This window comes from Vespula vulgaris, chromosome 24, assembly GCF_905475345.1.
Source record: "Vespula vulgaris chromosome 24, iyVesVulg1.1, whole genome shotgun sequence".
Taxonomy (NCBI): Eukaryota; Metazoa; Arthropoda; class Insecta; order Hymenoptera; family Vespidae; genus Vespula; species Vespula vulgaris.
In genome coordinates, this window is record NC_066609.1 from 3057762 (window position 1) to 3078747 (window position 20986).

The 20986-nt window shown below is 40.9% G+C and overlaps 1 protein-coding gene across 5 annotated transcripts in view; it reads left to right on the forward strand.

The window, feature by feature from the left end:
• LOC127071942 (uncharacterized) overlaps window positions 1-20986 on the forward strand; it is a 204183-nt gene that overhangs the window by 46799 nt on the left and 136398 nt on the right. For 2 of the 5 annotated variants that reach the window (XM_051011802.1, XM_051011803.1), the window contains exon 2: window positions 2002-2111. The exons of 1 other annotated variant lie outside the window; for it this stretch is intronic. Coding sequence is in view for 2 of the 4 variants with exons in the window: in XM_051011803.1 (XP_050867760.1) it covers window positions 2088-2111 (24 nt within the window). In the remaining 2 variants the exon portion in view is untranslated. Of the gene's footprint in view, window positions 1-2001; window positions 2172-20986 lie in introns of those variants that run through there. 2 more of the 5 variants (XM_051011798.1, XM_051011806.1) reach the window with 2 other exon arrangements.

The window sequence follows — 20986 nt, forward strand, 5'->3', positions numbered from 1 at the left end:
CTCGCGTGATACGAGAATAGAAATTCGTTGAGATATGCTCGCCGAGGGTGGTACTCGAAAGGGGTTGGGAGGTAGTAGAAGTTGGGGTTTTAAGTTGCGGAAGGAAAAGCATTTTGTCCTCTACCTCTTTTTCTACGTATACGAGCTAGTTATGCCCGGAGAAGTCTGTTAGCAACGACCGAGTCTACTAAATTATTTAATATAGAGTTACGAGCGATCCGGACGCTTTTGTTATATCTACGATGGTTGCTCTATGAGAGAAAGCGGGAGAGAGAAAGAGAGAGAGAGAGAGAGAGAGAGAGAGAGAGAGAGAGACAGACAGAGTACTCGGCCGAGTTATAATCTAATTTTTCACCCTTTCTCATCGAGCGAAGAAGGAGTACTTTGGCGAATCGTACGATGCGCTCAAGTACAGCAGAGGAGGATTTTTTAATTCTAAGTAATTAAAGAATTTACAACAAGTGGATTTTTATCGTCGAATTTATTTAAAATTAGTATCAACTGGTTCGAGTAATTACATGTTACGTATTTTATCTTACTTATACACATTTTAACTATCATGATATTACTGTTATGTTATATATAAAACACAAAAGCAAAACGTCATATTAGAAAAAGCTTAGCAGTTGAGAATTTGACGAGCTACGTCTGGTCCTCGCGTGTCTAGGAGACATCACGACGGCTGTCGAAGATTAAGACGTGTCTCGAATTAGCTTTCTTAAGCGGTGATCCTCTAATAGGACCATTTACGATGTACCAAGCTTGCTTGAAAGATTCTTTAAAATTGATATCGAACGTTCGAAGCTCCTGAATACCACTTGGATATCATGACTGTGATAATAATCTTTTCGAGTATCTGCCAAATAACTTGGAATCGATTCATACAATTTTGTATGGATTTTAAAACCCGTTGAGAAGATGTTCCTCGTAATTAGACGAAAACAGCATCCGTTTAAAACGTACAACGATATTTTATCCAAAACGAAGTTAATCGGTCGAAATGGCTAATAGCGATAGCACCTATAAAAAAGACCAAGAGAGAAAGATAGGAAGAGAGAGATAGAAATGGAAGGGTAAGGGGGAGAAAAGTAAGATGCTTTTTCTTTCAGAGTCAAACCCTGTTTATGGCGTCCCTTGGACATCTCTCGCCGTTCTTCTAAAATACGTACACCAACGTCTTACATTAAGCTTAACTTTTGAGCTATTAAGTTTAAGCAGCTTCGGGTAAGCCGCAGGAAAAGGGACGACGAAGGACGCTATAATAGGATGTGTTTGTACTACGTTTTACCGGTACACTAATGTGCAAAAATTCTGGTTAAAATGGAAAGCGCTTCGGGAGCTTTTTACCGTCTTCGCGACTTAACGCGCCGGGAACCTTGGAACGTGAATTATGTACGATCTTACGAGAGAGAAGAGAAAACGCACGTTCGAGAATAGCATATTCTTACGAGAAAAAAATTTTTTATCGAATCGTCGTTCAAAGCCGTTCCATGAACGAAATGTTTCTCTTTAGTTGAGTGCTTCGACCAGGATTTTATCCCTCGTTAATTAGTTTCTCCTAACGAAGGAACGTTACTTTCGTGATTAATCAGAAAGTACGATAAAGAGAGAAAGATAGAGAGAGGGGGAAGAGAGAGAGAGAGAGAGAGAATGAGAATTTCGCGTCGATCAACTGTACTGATTATTTTATCGACAGGATTAATGATCGTCTATAGATTAGACTCATTAAACTTTGAATGTAGTAATAAAAATAAAGTTTCCTTATTACGTTTGTTACGATTATGAGATAAATATTATTGTAATGGGAAGACATTAACATACAGTAGAAAGATATTTGAGCATCGCCATCTTGTAATTTTATAATAATAATCTACTAATCTTATAATCGCCATATATATAATTTATTGTATAAGAAAATGATAGGGATAGAAATACAAATATAATTCCTATTGTTCATTAAGCCAGTCAGCTTTTATTGATCTTCTTGTCTTGTTGTTTCAGGATCCGGTTATATATTTCTTGGACGTTAAGAATTTCCTTTCGAGAGCTCGATCGAGCAAAACCGGCGCGTGCGTTGTCGGCCGTGTATGTCCGAGCTCGGCGATTCGCAGGTGAGATCACGTCGGCGAACTTGGAAGATTTCACGAGGAGAACGTACGTCCTTTATCCTCGTAAGAAGTTAACGTTGTAATGTTAAAGTCTAAAGAACGCTTTATCACGTAGTCAAGCTTCGTCTTCCTCTTGCAACGTATACTTTATGAAAAGCTATCGTGTTACACGCCGAAGCGAGTATAACTTTACGCTTCGTTGAAACGATGCTTAGATTACACTGCTAAAACGTTAACTAATCATGAAAGAAGGAGAGAGGGAGGGAGAGAGAGAGAGAGAGAGAGAGAGAAAGAGAGAGAGAAAGGAAATGGAGATTGGAGAAAGGACGAAAAGTGGTATTAGAAAAGGATTTTCGATGAAAGGGTTGATAACAAGCGCCGCGCGTATGCTACAGACTGTTGTTTTTCCGGGCACAGGAAATTTAACTGTAGGACTTCACTGGGTTGCGTTTGGATTGGGAGAAATGGACGGACCAAGTTTGCTATTGGATTACGATGGAATGATGGAATGATTGCAGTCTTAATGAAGGGAGAAAAGGGGTGGCAGTAACTCTATTCGTATTTCCACCGTAGAACTCGAAACAGAGTTATTCGCTCATTGTCAATTAGAGACGCATCCGTATATATTGCGTACATACGTAAAACCTATCTTTGCGCGTGACCTTCCCTGTCCTCCGTCGAAGGAGACTATAAAGAGGGTTGGAAAGAAAGAGAAATATTACTTTTCGTGCTAACAGAATAATAATAATAATGGTATTAACAATAAGACGAAGAAGAAGAAGAACATTCGTTTGAGGAACGTTCTAGCCACTTGATCGAGCGTCTCTCGAAGTTAAGCAATTTTAACGAAGAATAAAGAAAATGAAAGGAAAGAATAAGGCAGCAGGTAGCAGGCAGCAGGCACTTTGGTCGGCGCTCGTCGCCCGGAATTATCCGGTTAGTTCGTCGTCTCATAATTATTCGAGGAACAAAGCGTGCCTTTGGGGAGAAAAGAATTGTAGGCGCGCGGTAGAGTGGCACGCGACCCGTAATCCACCGGGTTAACACCTTGTAATCATAATGCGAGTTAATTCGAAAGAGAGAATAACGCTTTATTAACGTTCTTGTTTATATTCGCTTCCCTCGAGATGAAAAATAACGCGCGCGCACGAACGACGCGTTACGATCACCCACGAGCAGTCCTTGGCCATTTCCTTTCCTTTTCCATCTACGCGTTCGAGTTGACCAACTTGCATGCATTTTATAAAAACGCATATCTACTTGTATATCGAGAGATGGAATCTCGATTCATTTTAAATACAAATTCGTCTTCTTATCAGGAGCAAACAGATTTCGTGGAAAACGTTAAAAGCCAAAGATATCGATCTAATTTACTGGCCTGAAAACGATTGTTTATAGGTCGTGCTGGAAACTCGTAGCCGGTTCGTTGTCGGAGGCTCTGAAAAACGATCGTAATATTTGTAGGCGATAAATAAATGCTACGTAACGCGTATGGGTACTATTTTGCAGGCCACACTCGAGTCAGATTCGCTTTGGAGTTTGCCGCAGTTAGCGCGTTCCATTGTATATTCTCTGTATGCTTGTGTAGGGGATATAGAGAAAGCTATAATGACTTGGAACCGGGTATACGGGCGTTATAGGATGGTTAGCACGGAAGATCCTTTGTTACGTCATCCAATTTGCGCTTTGTGATATAGACGATCGAGATTGATCATTAATGCAAACGGATTTGACCGATGCGACGTTCTTTTTATTCCATTTCTTTTTTTTTGTTCAATTTGTTCTATTATTTGCTCTGCTTCTTTTCTCTTCTTCTCTTTTTTAATACTTTCCACTTGATTTGATCGACTAATTAAATCGGAAACGTTGCTCGTTCGTTCGTAAATATTAGAGTTAGTACATTAGATATGAGAACGATGCAGAGTTTATCTTCCTGGAGCTCTCCTCAAAGATCGATCTTAACGAACATGTAAAAGGAATGAAAAAAGAAAGAAAAAAGGAAGGAAAAGACTAGACTTCAAAGATAGTAAGAATCTCGTCGTACAAATTTCGCGGATCGACTCGGGGAAACAAAAATAATAGTAGGAGAATTCCATGCCCTGTTAATTTCCGAGTTTCTCTTGCCAACGTGGAATATCAATAACACCGACGTCTAATTTCTTTGTCGCGTTCGTTAATATTCTCATGCTATCCCAGCTAAAGGAAAATTGTATTTATATTCTCTCGGACTTCGTTTCTACGTCATCGAAGAGAAACGAGGACTTATGCTGCGTGCCATTTCCATCCTTCTCACGGTATTTCATTAGCAGCTTGCAATTAAGAATTCGTGGAAGCTTCTTCCGGTCGAGCGTGGCTCGTGAACAAAGGTAAAAAAAAGGTTCGGAGAAAGAGTGCGATGGGAAAAGTAGATGGTAGTTAGAAAAGGAACGAAAAATGAAAACTAAAGAGAGAAAGAGAGAGAGAGAGAGAGAGAGAGAGAGACCATCACGTTGGATTCGAAATTTGAATGCTATCGGAGAGAAGGGTAAATGCTTTAGCCCAGTTGGCCAAAGTACCGAGTGAAATCGATGGTTAATGGACAAAGTTGACATCGTTACAACGTCCTGTGGAACTGTAGCCGGAAACTACGTACATTCGTTTCACTTAGGCTCTCTCTCTTTCTCTCTCTCTCTCTCTCTGTCTCTGTCTCTTATACTCTCTTCGTCTGGTACATTAGACTGATATTCCTATCCTAGCTCATTCGTATAAACGTTGCTAGCGAGTTCTCGATGTAATAGTAGCTACGGTTTTATCTCCCGTGAAGGTGAAACTTTTTGAGGAACGAGCGAGAAGAGATACTTACTTAGAGAAACCTCAATCTTCCAATCACCTGTTAAATCGAGCAACCGAATTCAAGGATAAGGAAAGTAGGAATCGCAGAAAATCTCTGGACGTTTTCTAGGTCACCCACGGATCACGAGGCTTTCGTGTTTCCATTCCATTTCTTTCCTCGCCAAGCCTTTTCACGTGTCTATCGCGTTAAACTTTTCATCATTGTGATACAGCTAATTACGTAGAACCTTGTAAGTGTTATCGATGTTACGCAGCACGGTTCGACTATTATTCAGTATTCTCGTTCGAAAGGTTATCTCTACAACGGTATAGATTTATTGGTTGTGTCCTTTCATTGGAGGGCAAGCGATGATAAGATAGTGAATATGTAACAAAGCACCAGAGATATGCTTTTTATAACGTTTTATTCTGGTTATACAATTAGATATGTACTTTGTGAAATATTTGGACTCAAAGTAGAAGGTAAAATTGTGTGAAATTCGCGCGACCCTGTTTGATCGACGATCGGCATAACTTTGTTGACCGGATCTAACGATTATCGAGTCGTTCGATTAACGCTCTCGATTACCTGGAACTTCATATTACGCTTGTTTCCTCTCTTCCTCTCTCTTGTTTCCGTTCTCGTAGCTCAACTCTTCTGCGCGCGCGCGCGCGTGTGTGTGTGTGTGGCTCTGTGTAAATGTGTTCATTACGTTTGTATGTGCGCGTATGTCAGACAGAGAGAGAGCGAGAGAGAGAGCGGGAGGGAGAGAGGGGTGGAGAACTCGACAGGGCGATTTGTCGCAGCCAAATGCAATTGTCCTCTTATTTCTTCGATAATTGCGAAATCGGGTGATGAAGCTGCTGTTGCCCTGCCTCGCTAACACCAACGTTAACAGCAATGCTAGCACGTTAGCACGAATTCGCGAGCGGAGAACGAAACGCCAGTATTTGCAGGAAGCTCGACGGAAAAGAGGTCATTATTAAGTATTTATAGGTGGCCCGTAATTTCAAAGTTTCGGGCTCCTTTCAAATAACGTTCGTTTCGTTTTTCTTCGTTTTCTTTTTCGCGCGAAGGAAATTACAATGACGGAAACGATTACTGGTTTTTGTTCTATTTCAAATCAAAAAGTTTATTTCGAAAAGTTATTAAATATAAGAGATATCGTGATTTTCTTAAAAATACTTTTCAATTATCGAGTTTCTCCGAAGCACGAGGATCCCACGAGGATCCGACGAGGATCCCACGAGGATCTTACGGGGAAAGCGAAAGGGCCACTTTTAATCAATCTCCCGTCAAATCCGTGACTTAATCGCGTCCGAAGGAAATTTCGCGTGATTTAGCGGAACGAGGTAGAACGTAAAATTAAATAAGGTTTACCGTAATGGCCGGGATAGCGATTGTTATCTCGGTTTGATGAGGCCGACCCTAACCTTTTCATTCTTCCACCAGCCGTATAGTATACTTGGCCGAGCGTGTCATTTTACATTACGAGATTCTAAAATTAACATTTTTTCCCGTTACGGTTGTCTCTTGTCCGAAAAATTGCGATCTTTTCCATCTACTCGAAACTGTTGGTCTTATCGAGCGAAATTTTAAGTCGAGTTTGTTAGTCAAATCGAAAACATTGTTTCGCGGTAAGCGTTTAACCAAATTGGTACACAATAATGTGATAACCTTTGATAATACCGTTAACGAGCGTTCGACTCGACGCGGGTAACTTAAATGGAAACGTAAACGAGAGAGAAAGTATTCTGCGTGCGGATTACAAGCTTATCAAGCAAACTATTTCGATTTGCGAGAGAACGGGCACAAGCGCGCTCGCACAGAGGAAACATTGGAAGGCTACCGCGAATCGCATATTCGTTGGAAACTTTGTGAAAAGCAACGTGTGACGTTGATCGGTGCTCGGCCGAACCCTTGTCAGCTTTCAACCGCATTCGGAGAAGACGCGATCACGAATCAAACTCTTGCTTCTGCTCTCTTTTTTCTCTCCATTTTTCTACAACTTTTTTATTTTTTTTATTTTTTTTTCCATTAAGTTACTCGAGACAAATACTAGCTTTTAATGCAAATTTGAAACTCTGATAATTACATACCGTACAATTTCTATTTTTGATTTCGAGAAAACCCATTAATAAGGATCGAGGAAAACTTCTCTAAATTATTCTTCGTAACTACGATAAAATGCTTTTCAGAAAAAGGGAAAAGGTTAAAAGAAAGAGTCCAATCCTTGAGCGTCAACGAAGAACACGAAGGAAATAGCCCGCGTCTTAATTTTTCATGCGACAATTTTATAAATAAATTCATTAATCTTCTTTGCCCGTACGCTATTAAAAGAGTTTTAGTCGAGCAAATTTTATTTCTTTGTCTGTTTTACTTTAGAAACATATTTTTACTCGGTTTTATTACACGAATTAGAAAGAGAATTCATTCTCGGTCGACTTTTGCAGTAGCTTCGTTGATCGACGAGTCTTTTTCCATAATCGATTACGATATTTACAAAAAAGATTTAAACGATCGCGACCGTGCTGTGGAATAGGGACCTTTTTTTATACACACACGAAATGCCAGAAAATGCGTTTACAAATTGTGTTTGACGATAAAGTTTGTAAGGCTCAAGATTCGTTCGAAATTGCCGCTAGTGACAAAGGTCGATCGATTTTCCGACAGGTGGCGAGTCAACGCTTGACAATATGGCGGTTCTAAAGCGCGGCGAACACGAAATATCGATCGTTTTCAGACTGGAAAGATTTACCGCGTGCATGCCAGCCGTGCCTCCTACGAACATATGTCATGTTATTTACGAGCGAGGCATTACTCTCTGCCCGATTTACTATATTTTATGTTACGTGGATGGACTTGCAATTCTTTTGAATAGATCGACCGGCAGACGTGACCAGGGTGTGTGTTCTCGGTCACGCTGGTCATACACGCGAAGTGCGTATGACGTTCCTCGTTTCCTTTTTTTTCCTTTCCCTTCTTTTTTCCTTTTTTTTTTCTTTCATAAGCTTTCTCCTGTTTCATCGAGCCGTTCGAAATCTCATCCCTATCAACCTTTCAAGCTCGTCTCTCGAATGATACTCTCATTCCCCGCCGTTCCATGGTTATTTAATTAAATCGCTACCAATTTGTGCCTTTCACCGATATGCACTCACTTCTCTGCTTTGTTACTTTTCATCGAGCACACGTTTTCATTCGGTGTCAATGACACCATCCTTGTCCAACCAGCTGCCGCCGACTAATACCTGCTAGGAGGCTAATAGCTATGAGTCAAGTCAATGAGTCGTTAGTACTCCATTTTCGGAAAGGGCAAGTTCATCGAGGAGAGGAGAGAGAGAGAGAGAGAAAAAGAGAAAGTAGCGGAGCATAATGAAGTTATCAAAATTGTGTTTTTCCCAAGTCGATCGTTTTCCTTCTGATTAACCTATTGTTCGCGATGATTAGAGAAAAAGAGAGAGAGAGAGAGAGAGAGAGAGAGAAGAGATGTAGAGAGTGCTCGTTCGTTCGACAAAAGAAATAAAAAAAGAAAGCAAAAAGTAGATCGAAAATGAATCCGATCGAGGGAACGGTAGCAGCCCTGAAATTTGTTACGTCGACCGTGAAGAATTTCTGGCGTAACCCCTACGAGCTGACTCGTCGAACGATCTCGAAACGAGAAAATCGAACTTTCCATTACCTTTTGAAATTCGTCGGGATCAAGAAAGGGAGAAGCTGAATCGCGCATGCCATGTTGGGCAAGAAAGAGAGAGAGAGAGAGAGAGAGAGAGAGAAAAGGTACTCGAGGGTGATTGAGAACTTCCGAATGACGTTTTCGAAAAGCAACGTGGTTTCTCAGCGTTGATATGAGAACGTGCATTATCGCGGGAAAGGGGCGACCATTCGTCAGAGTAACGCCGGGCTGACCTCTTTCGGAGAATGGTGGCCCATCAGACTTTTCGAATTGGTATTCTCCCTTGGAGAAAGCATCGGGGACGACGGTGATCGAGGAACGTCTTAAAAGCGTTCGATCGAGGGCTGGAACGCGATTAATTCGTTATATTCGTTATATCCTATAAAAAGCCACCGGCTGTACCTTCATTTTCTCTCTCTTTCTCTCCCTCTATTTCTTCCTTACTTCCCATGGAATCTCGAGCTTTCCGAGGACGTAAAATATTTTCAATATTCGCTCCGTTTGGAGAATGTTCTCTCTCTCTCTCTCTCTCTCTCTCTCTCTCTCTCTCTCTCTCTCTCTCTCTCTCTCTCGGAAATACACACATGCGCGTACGCGCTCATTCGGTCTTGTATTCGCTGTAAAAATTCTCTGGACTTTACTTGCGGAGTAAAAAAGACGGGCAGACGCGTAAAATCCTCTTCTTTGTGTTTCCTGATCCGCTTCTGGGATTTCCTTTGACCCGGCAATAAAGAGGCCTTAGACCGTCTGTTTGACCCACGCATTCGGAATTATTTCGACCTTACTCCTTCGTTCTCCTTCGTTCTCTCTTTTTTCTCTTCCCCCACCCTCTTCCCATTGGTGTACAGGCAGCTCTCGTTTGCCCTCTTCTCTCCCCTTTCATTTGTAACTCATAATTCGTATCGCCGACGGCATAATGCATACTTTTCCGGCGACATGCAGACGCGTAGTCGAAAGTAAAGAAAAGGGTGAGAGCATCGGTCCGTCTTCGCTTAGCTTTTAAATATACCGCAAACAATGGCAGCTCTCCTTTGACTTTCCCTCGAAAAAGTATGATACGTCGAAAATAACCCCCGATGGTCGGTTTTCCCTTTTATATACTTCTTTATTTTCTCCTATTTTCTTATTCTTTGACGTATTCCTGTTCGAATCGATCGTCATCCCCGTTACTTTATAATCTTCGCGGATGGAGTATAAAAGTTTCTGAGACAAATTTGCGTCCGTTCCAATATCGGAAGGGTATGTTCGGTTCTTTTCAGGTCAAAGGGATATCGTCTATACGCTTTCTTTTCTAGAGGTTCGGCTTTTCTTTGTAATTTCACCGAGCGTCTTTATCTTTTCTCAAAAGTCGGATAAATAAAGAGGAAATATTGCGAGGAACACGTTCGAGATCTATACGGTGATGCTACGGATTTATTAATACTATCGATATCCGAATTGTATACAACGCGGAAGAAAGAAAAAGAGAAACGATTTTGAATTTTACACGTTTAATTAATCACCGTCGTACGATACCTGGATCGTTTTATTAAACTCTATCAACCTTATGGACGGATCATTGTTTTACTTTGGATTTCATTCTTTTCCTTTTTTTCTATATTAAATAATGTATAAATAAATCTGCAGACGTCGGAGTTACGTGAAATCGATCCCGCCGTATTAATAGATTTTCCATTTTTTTCCCCTGCAAAATGCGATTATTTATACGAGTCTTTCTTTGTTCTAGAATTTGCAAATTCGGACGAAGTAACGATCGACCGACTTTCGTCGGATTACTCCTTTTTTCTTCGGCGAACATAAAGCCTAACTTAGTTTCGTAATTCTTAAAATTAACCAATGCAATTCGTACGCTAATACGAACGTAAAGGGACAATTTTTTTAATTCGTTGCACGCTCGTTACTTTTTCAAAAATTTGCAAACAACAGGACTAATTTGAGAGATATGCGAAAACCTCGTTATCGTTGGAACGATTCATCTTGTCGAACTAGGCTTGGATTAATGCGCGCACGAACGAATTCACTTTCCGACGATGCAACTTTGAAATAATGTATGGTTACCGCGTACAATTATGAGAAGTAGCGGCTATACGTCGACGGAACATTTGTTAGATTAAGATCTGACCTCGCCCACTCCGAGAGAAGAAAATGATTACGGTGGGTACGGTCCTTGGGTTAATAACGTTCCATTACGAACACACAAACACGCGCTCACGCATTCCCGTCGCTATGCGTAAACGCAAATCATTTCGTTTCAGCGTCCGCGCGAAATTTCGAGTAACGAATACCGCACGTGAATTATATCGACTCGTAAAACAACGACCGGCCCAAACTTTCGATACTATTTTCATCTTCCTTTTCACGTCGGCGGACTCGTATAAAACGAGTACTCACGGCCGTATGAAATTGACGCATATCGTCGAAAACCCAAACGCAATTATTGTCCGACGGAAAAGCACTAAATGCAAATGGTTTCATCGTTGTTGCTCGTTTCTAAAATTCTCTTGGTCGTGCCAAACGAAACGTCCCTGATCGCCGAAACAGAGCCAATAACGGAAAATTTGGTCGGGCTATTCTTCGAATATCGTTTCATTATTTCTAACAAGAACATTTCTCTTTCGCTCATTACGATCAGTTCCGTCCCTTTGGGAAATAGTATTGGATTAAAAGTCTAAAACCAAGCGTAAGAGACGATATTGTAAAAACGAGGTTTCTTTCTTTTTTGTATTCTCTCCTCTTTCCATCGTAAATCATGCCATCGTCGCGACCACTAAGATCCGACCGCTTCGTCTCGAGTTATCCAGTCGTCGTCAAAAATAATGTTGAAAAAAAGCGTGGAAAGATATCCGACACGAGTCTTCTCGCGAAAAGTAATGGAAATTCACGCGATGTTTTATTACGGCCACCAACGACGAATAAGAAGATACAAGGATGAATCTACGGACGTGTAAAGGTAGTAGAAAGGTACCGGAGAAAAAATGCTTAAAAAAAAAAAGAAGCTACGATACGAAGCAAGGTGAATCCAGAAAGTGCATTACACCTTGTTGCAACGCTCATTATTTCGCTCCATTCTGCGATTGCATCGCGCAAAGGGGCCGCCTTTTACGGCCGAAAATTCCTTTCGTTGCCTCAGCGTTTCGTGTTTCTCTCTGGAATATAAGAGGGAAAGAGAGAGGGAGAGAGAGAGAGAGGAAAACTGAAAATGTTCTCCAGTAACGAGCATGCACATAGAGCGATTCTAATGAAATGTTACGTGTATACACCCTGTGTCCTCTCCACTTGTAGAGATCCTAGACCATGATATTGAAAATTCATTAGCGTCTATGTGGTTTTTTCTCTCTCTTTCTGCAGTTCATGTGTACGTATCTACTAATGCCGAGTTAAAAGTATGCAACCTGTTTCTTTTTTATTCGTTCTTCATTATTCGTACGCTATGTGTGTCTGTGTGCGCGCGCTCCCTCCTAAAGGGAACGTTTTTGCGATCTCGATGGTAAAGTTTTCTCCAACGTGCCAACTCGGCGGTTCCTTCGCCAAAGAGTCGCTCGGCGATAAGAAGAACTTTGATCAAGACGCGTCTCTAAAAGCAATTCGCGCTGCTTTAATTCGCTCGATTATCTTCGAGCCTTGCCAAAAGTCTTGCACCTATCGTAGCCCGCGAAATAATCTTCCTCTTTTCTCTCTCTCTCTCTCTCTCTCTCTCTCTCTCCCTCTTTATTTCTTTCTTCCTTTTTCACGGTCGTTCGAAAGTTTCAGCTTTTACGATTTGAATTCGGACGAGAAGGAGAAAAGGAAAAGAGAATAGGAATAATGGAAGGATTTATTTTTATTCGAGATTACACCGATAGCTCTCTCTCTCTCTCTCTATCGTCTCTTTCCCTTAACATCGTTATGCCCGTGGATATTCAATTTGATGCATCGAACGACTTTGTAAATAATCCACTCCTTCGTCTGCGTGCTAATTTAATTATGTCGTTGTCGAGTTTGCGAGAGAAATGGCAAGGAAAGAATCGTAGACGAAGCAAGAAGAAAACATTAAATTTCAAAGCGTTTCGTTCTCTTGTTTATTCTTACTACGTCGAAATATGCAAAATGCTCGATTTGTTAACGAATAATAAAACGCGCGAATGTGTTGAAAAAAAAAATAAAAGAGAGAAAATAAAAGAACCAAAATAATTTTCAATTTGCAGTTAGAAATTGCGAGGCGAAAGCAAAAGAAGAAAATTCGTAGTACCGCGATGTGCTCGTTGGAAAACACTCGGAAACGAAAAGTATCCTCCTCGTTACATCGGATTCTAATTCGCTTTTCGCGCTCGATTATGAGACTTCTAACAAAGAAAACGTGACTCCCATCGTGTACGAACGACTAACGCAGCACCGCGGATTATTATATCCGAGGGTGTACCCTCTCTCCCCTATTAAGAGAGGAACGAGTTTTAAAGTGGTGGTCCTGAAGACCAACGCTCTCGTAGTTAAAATCCAAAACGTTTTAGTAACAAGCGCGGTACACACTTGCCGGTCCGGAGTTAGAATCCACTCGAAACTCTTTCGTGGCTGCGTTAATTATGTTGTCATCCATTACATTCAAGCTGTTCGACAGTAACAGGAATAGTTTCTGCGACGTGTATTTTCTTTCTTTTCTTTTCGTCTTTTTATTTCTTTTTTTTTTTTTTGTTTAACATTTTTAATAAGGATTAGAACGCAAACGCTTGGATCGTTTCAGAAAAGAAAACGACTCAGGATGAACAATTTAACGAGATTGAACAATAAAAGAAAGGAATGGAATAATTTCTTCTCTCGTCCCTTTTTTTTGTTTTCTTTTTTCTTTTTTTTTTTATTTCCTTATTTTTCCACTTAACCACGAGACATGTATCTTCCAAGTAAAAGCTATGAATCTTAATGCGTCGGTTTACCTTAATTACAAAGTGTAAAGCCTTATCCGTCCTTTATCCTATCCGCCTTTTTCTAACGCAAGATATACCCACTTTGTAACGTACCACTTGGAAAGCGTACATGCGAACCTTACATTTATCTTCCTCCACGCTTCAACCAGCTAATCTTTCTCGAGTGCTTTAAAGAAGAGGATGAAGAGGGAGAGAGAGAGAGAGAGAGAGAGAGAAGGAGAAAGAGAGAGAGAAAAGACCGTTTGAATTTCGCGTCGTTACGATAGCCGAATTTTCCCCTTGAAATATCGCAAGAGAAAGAGAGAAAGGAAACGCTCGGCAAGCGTGGAATAACGAAATATATGAATTTACATACCTTTCGTCCTGACATAGGAGCGTCTGTGAACGTTCGAAGATAAATGAATTTGAATGGTCATCCTCGTTGGCAGTGCACCAGAGCTGCGAGAAATCTCTCGTTATTTTTCTTTCGTTTCTCGTTTTAACAAAAAAATAAGTAGAAAAAGTTCTTGGATTGCGTCTACATAAAAGCACGAGTAACGTGGGAAAGAAAATCGCGAGAAAACGTTTAAGAAACTTTTGTAGGGTAGCATCGCGACAATGCTATCTGTTACGTCATTACTGTGGTTTATTGTTATTGATGAAGTTACGAAATTTTATTACTCCGCGAAATGGTGCAGTGCGACGTTCGCGTTTGTAGCCAACGGTGCCGTTATGTTGTACGTTTCCATGTGTATGCAAGGCTGCACGTTGTATGCACGTATGCAAGAGCAGGTATTTGTGTCTATATATCCGTATATGTAGTATCATATAGAGGTATCAAACACTCGCACACATAGAAACGCGCGCACACACACATCCTGCTTCTCGCACTAACGAGGCTGTAAATTCTACGCGTTTGCTCGGTAATGATTACGCGATATCACGAGTTAATGGAACTAACAGATGACGTCGCTTCGTGAAAAGTGCATCCGCCTAGCGTGTCATAACGTTGCTACCTTCTTTCCACGCTGTTTATACGCAATTCGTTCGTTGGTTAGATCGAAAATCGAGAAAATTAGTCGTAATATTGATTTTATTAAAATCTTATCGGCTTTCCTCGAAAAATTCCAAACGATTTAATAAAAATCGCTTTATTTTTCTTTTATATTTTCCTTTATCTTTAGATATTTTTCGAGGTCCGAAAGATATCTTCGAGAGGTTGCTCGTAATGTTGGCTAAATGTCGACCATCAGCATAGTCATCGCAGTTGCGGGTAAGGCATTAAATGCAGAAAGTCGGTCTGCCGACGCGTTAGAGTCTACAAAGTTCAGCCGTGTATATTCTCTGCATTTTATTTGCATATACGGCCGGCGGACGTGGCGATGTGCTTTCATCCGTGGAAGGATATATGTATCTACGTATGTACATACGTTCGAGAGAGAAGAGAGATTGAGAAATCGAGGTTACGGTGTTTGACTTTACCGAGATTCTTGCAACCGGATCAAACCTTAAACGAATGCGCATATCTTTCGATATGGTGTCCCGTTAAATCGGATAAAATATTGTCGACCGATCTTTGCACGTTTATTCTGTAGAAACACGTTGATTTTAGCATTTAAACCGGCACGATTTTAATTATCGATAAAAATATTCAAGTAGCGCGGGATTGAAACAAGCGACTGGAACGAACAAACGTTCTCCTCTGTTATTTCATTTCTCTTGTAAAAATCAAAACCGTAGTACCAACCGCAGAAGAACTCGCGTTGTCAAACATATTTACTATTAACCTAAAAATGCCTAGATCGTGTACGTACGAAATAGATCGTGCTCGCAAAAAAGCTAGCACATAGAGATAAGTCCCATGGCAAAAACGCATTAAACAACGGTCGGTGTTCTGCCAGCGGCAATAACCCCTTGGCTTTCTTCTTCGACACAGCGTTTGGAACGCGAACGTTGGCCGAGCTTCGACCACCACCACACCACTGCTGCCACCACACCACCATCAGCACCACTACCAGTACTGGCTACCACTAGCAGCAACACCAACACCAACACCAACACCAATACCAGTAGCAGCCGGCGGCAGTAGCGGTGGTATCTGTCGGATCGTATGCAAATCTCTTGTGGCTTAATTACGCGAACACGCCTACTATATGAGGTTTCAGATCGTACGTAACGCGAACCGGAACCCAATATATTTCTCCGGCGATAAGAAGAAACCCTCAGGTGTAGCCTTTAGCTTCTCCAACGCCTTCTCTCTCTCTCTCTCTCTGTCTCTCTTCCTTTTTCCATCTCTATCTTTCTTAGTACATCTATGCGTGTTTGAAGTCTCCTGAATTTCGCCACGTCCGTTTTACAAGTCTTTACACGGTCATTGTCTGATCTCTCTCTCTCTCTCTCTCTCTCTCTCTCTCTCTCTCTCTCTCTCTCTCTCTCTCATTTTCTCTTTCGATTTACGAAACTCATTATTAACTTTCTATTAAAATTACATGATAAAGAAACGAAAAATACTTCCAGATTTGATACGACTCCCATTTATTTAATACCGCTATTTCTTGATTCCGACGATGATGGTGATTAAAAGGAAATCATGCTTGTTGCAAAAACTCTGACGAATTTTACATAGGGACATTGATACTTTCTTTCTTTTTCAATTTCTATTCGCAACCCTATGTATTATCGCATTTAAAATTTATTGGATGACATTTTTGTCTCTCAATGTTTTTTCAAATTCTTTATAGATTTATTATCACGAAAGAGTTGTAAACGTCCATTGTAAAACTTTTATGCTTAAAGAAGATGTCTGCAGCTAGAACATTGTTTTGCTAGCTTGAGTACGATCTAGGTTGTGTACTTCTAGAGATGGTACCTTTACCAGTTGGTAAATAAATTACGGTAACTGTGGGTGAACCAGTTGGCCAACAAACTATCGGAGTGGAAGGCGAAATCTAGAGAGAGAGAGAGAGACGGAGAGAGAGAGAGGGCGAGAGAGAGAGAGAGATAGAATGGCCGACGGTGGATTTTAATCTTTAGTGAACTTTCGCGACCCTTCTCTCTCTCTCCCTCTCCTCTTACTCTCTATCTTTCTACGGACTGTGCAGTTTAGTTTCCGTTGATATTGCGGACAAGAGCGATAAGCAATGTTTTCTCTTGGAAAGCAAATAATACTACAAAGCTACGTTAGCTACCATGTTCGCGAGCAGGGTAAACGATAATTGATTAACTAGTCCCGTATAACGCTATTTCAATAATTACTCCTGTTCGTTCGATTCGACGCTGAGATTATTCGGTATGTCGCGAATTAATTTTACTCAGAGTTACGATGAAATTTTGCATTCACGTGTCGGCAACGTCTATTCGAGTCGATTATGTCACGGCGTGCCGATTAGACCGAAAGTTGGGTCGCAATTCGACATCCTTCAAAGTGTAGCGGTTTGTGCTAGTCAACGACGCGTAACCTTCGGTGTAATGGTTACTCGGAATAAAAGCTATGTAAATGACGTAAAGACCATCGTAATAAAAATAAAGATAAACAGGGGATTAAAAGAGAAATCCGTTCCTTTATATCGGACGGAAGATGTGCGTTTCGTGAAACCTTCTTTAACTCCGAAGCACCGCCGTTCGATAAAAGTCGAACTCTCGTCTTTCTCGTTCCTTTCTCCTTCAGAAATTTCTCCTCCAGAATTTCTCCAGGAATCTTCTTAAACCAGGTGAACGCATTGCGGGTATGCGGCTATTTCTCTCTCTCTCTCTCTTTCTTTCTTTCAAGAATGCAGTGCAAGTTTTCCAGTTCATTGTTGGTTCAAGAAAAAAATAGTTGATAAAAATCTGTCGATATTTTTATAAAAATATTCTTGCTTTTGCGTCCGCAATTTTAACCTCTTTTCTTTTTAATTCCCTGTACTCGACTATTAACAGAAAATCTCGGAAGAAAAATGGAAAACGTAACTGCAAAGTGTAAGTTTCATTCATAAAGAGTAGGGATAATATCAAAGAGAGTGGCTTCCGGTGGTGCCTACTTCGAAATTATACAGCGTTTATGCTCTTATTAATGCGAGTCCTGGCAGATAGGGTTGGAGATTGAGGAGGTTGAGTTATGATTCGACTCTACCTATCTCTATCCCTCTCTCTCTCCCTTCTCTACTCAATTCTTGCTCGTTCCTTGGGCGCTTTTGAGCCGGCACCGCCATAATGCCCTGTGATTAATCCCCCGGGGCACGAGCTGGCAGTACCATGGTGCATCTCACCACCTTCCAACCCCAGTTCGAGGCTTCCATCCCCCCTCTCTCTTTCTCTCTCTCATTCTCTCTCTCTCTCTCTCTCTCTCTCTCTCTCTCTTTCTCTCTTTCTGATCTACACTTACCATCTTTGTGTGCGGTACCGCCTTTCCATGCGGATCACTATTTCACGAGACGTCCGGAATTTTAATACGCGGTTTTACTCTCTCTCTCTCTCTCTCTCTCTCTCTCTCTCTCTCTCTCTCACCCTCTCTCTCTTCCTTCCTTCCTTCTCTCCCTTTGGAGGTACCTTCCTCACCTCGGCACGTCCTGTGCGCGCCTCTCGTGTCAAAATTTATACACGGTCTTGTCTGCCGGCGGCTGATCCATAATTAGCCCATGTGCATCGTACGGGTGGTTGCTCCTTTCGACGCTCTTCCTCCTTCTTCCCGCTCGCGCTATTGTCTATCTTTCTCTTTCTCTTTCTCCCTCGAACTTTCCTCTTTTTCTTTCTTTCTTTCTTTCTTTTCCTCTCATGTACCCCGATGCGCCTAAAGGCCGTACGTTAATATCAAGCCGGATTCCTTTTTCATTTTCCTTTTATGACGGGACCCTAGGATGTATTTTGTTTTATGTTTGCGCGTGTGCGTTACTTTTGTTTGAACATCGGTAATAGTGTTCGCGTTATAGATAGACAGATGTATAAGTGATTAAATGGAAAATAAAGTCCCTTATTAAAATTTTCATAAAAATATTTGTTATTTAAAAAATATGCTCGCATGTATTTTCGATGACTATAGGTATATAGACGCACACGTAGCACGCTGTTATTAATTTTATATAAAAAGTAATTTTTCTCTTTGGATGTTAATAACGGAGAGACGTTAATAACACATTCCTTTTCCCTTCCCTCATATACTTCGATAGAATTCGTCGGTACGTTCTCGCGTAGGAGAACGCGAGCTAGGAATTTTTTAATATTCCTACCTGTCTTAGACGAAAATTGATAATAGGCTACTGAAATAGTGGCATCTTTCGTTCCTCGCTCGATTGTTATTATTGTCGATCGTACGAAGAGTAGAACGAATAGAACGAGGAGGAAAAGGGGGAGGGGATTAATTACGAATGCAGCATATGATTTATATTAATTGGTGCGCATGATTTACTACCTTCATATTACTCGCATAAAATCACGACGTATGACAAAATATCCACGAGGAGAGAACCATAAATTAGCATCCATTTCGTCGTAGTTCTCGATCGTTTGCCACCAGCACGAGATATATCGTAGTTATATACAATTAATAATTCTCACGTAGATACTATTCATTCATTATTATTATGCCAGGATTTTTCATTATTTTATTCGCCGTTCGAGCAGACAATACGACAGATCTTTGTTGAAAATGTTACCAACGATAGGAACGAAACTGGCGTCATCGTCGGCGTCCATTGTCGAGAAAACGAGGTCCTTGCTATTTCTGTAAAACTCGTAGCACGATTTCTCTTGGCGCGTGGAAATTCTCGCAATAGTCTCTTTCTCTCTCTCTCTCTCTCACACTCTTTCTCTCGGTGACTATAGCTACGGTAAAAGCAGATTCGTTAGGCGGTATAAGCTGTAATCGTTAGCATGTCTGGGATTAAGGGTTGGACAGGACGAGGTTAGATGGTAGGTGATTAAGAATTCAGTGATATACACGGACATTGGGCAAGCGTTCCTCGTTTCGTTCTCTCTCTCTCTCTCTCTCTCTTTCTGTCTCTCTCTCTCTCTCTCTCTCTCTCTCTTTCTGTCTCTCTCTCTCTCTCTCTCTCTCTCTCTCTCTCTCTCTCTCTCTCTCTCTCTCTCTCTCTCTCTCTCTCTCTCTATCTCTATCTTTCATGCACGCATACGTAGTCAGAAACGTTCGAACACATGGACGTACACGTGGCTGTTCCAACTTCCTGCACAATCGGTACGAGCACACCCTTCTTCGTCCATCCGTCCGTCGGTCTTTCAAAGAGTTAAAAAGAGAAGGAGAGAGATAGAAAGTCTCGAAAACCGTTAGAATGTATCTACGTACCTGCGTCTTCCTAGAGACGCGTTATATTTATACGCGAGAGGAATTAATTCGGCGCCAAGGCGAATTAACTTTCTATGGCGTCCTGCCAGGCTCACAGTCTGTTGATCCGACGGAATTCAACCGCCATTGGATGTAATTGAGGAGACTGCTACCGCAATGGTGCTCTTTCTCTCTCCTTCACTCTTTTTTTTTTTTTTATTTTTATAAGCTATGGATATATCGTTTATCATTTTCCCTTTTAATTTGCACGTAAGAACTAAGAGAGAAAGAAAGGTTATGCTAGAAGAAGTATAGGAAACCAGAGTGCGATTAAATTGCAATGCCTCGTCAAAACTTTGAACGCAAGATAATGAAGATGAATTGCGAATTTTGTTGCAATTATAAGAGAGGGTAAATAAATTATTAGAGCACGGCTCTCTCAAAAATGCAACGCGTTTGCTTATCTCCGACAAAGTCGAATGCTTCAAAGTTTTCTAAGTCATTAATGTTACCAGTTGGTTATTGTATCTTCTTTGGAAATTATTTTCAATCTTTGCAATTATCGATTATCGAACCTTCAACGATCGAAGAACGATACGGTTAAATGAGATAATAATGAGTCCGGAAATTCTTCCTTTTTTTTTTCATTGATACAAGATTTCATTAATAGTACAATTTTTTTCTAATTTTTTCTAACTCGATATCCTTCGTTTTGATAACAAAAGTAACGACAGAAACGTGTTTGTGACGAGCGATCGAATAATTGCTGCTTATTCATCGAGAGCATTTTAAAGTATAATTCCTGATAGAACGATTCAGCCTGCGTATTTTGCTAATAATCAATAGGTAGATGGAGAAATTGATAGATAGATACCATTGGATAGATCAAATGATAACTTTTGTTCAGTGAAACGACAAACGAATCAGCGAGAACATCGGGTTTTCGGTCTATCGAATTCCATGGCGTAGGAGAGATTCTCGGTCGCGAATCGAACGTCGATTGCGGTCCCCTGATATTAACACCATGTTACGAGTTAATAATTAGATCGTCCAGCCATTCGATTCTAGTTGTAACCAAATTTCAAAGCGTACAAAAGCGAACGTACGTTGCGGAACATCCGCTACTGTTTCTCTCTCTTTGTCTCTCTCTCTCTCCCTGTCTCTTTCCCTTTTACTATCTCTTTGATTTGGTATAGCCGAACAGTTTAATATTACATATCTGACAAGCAACATTATAATGATAGAATTGATTGATTACAA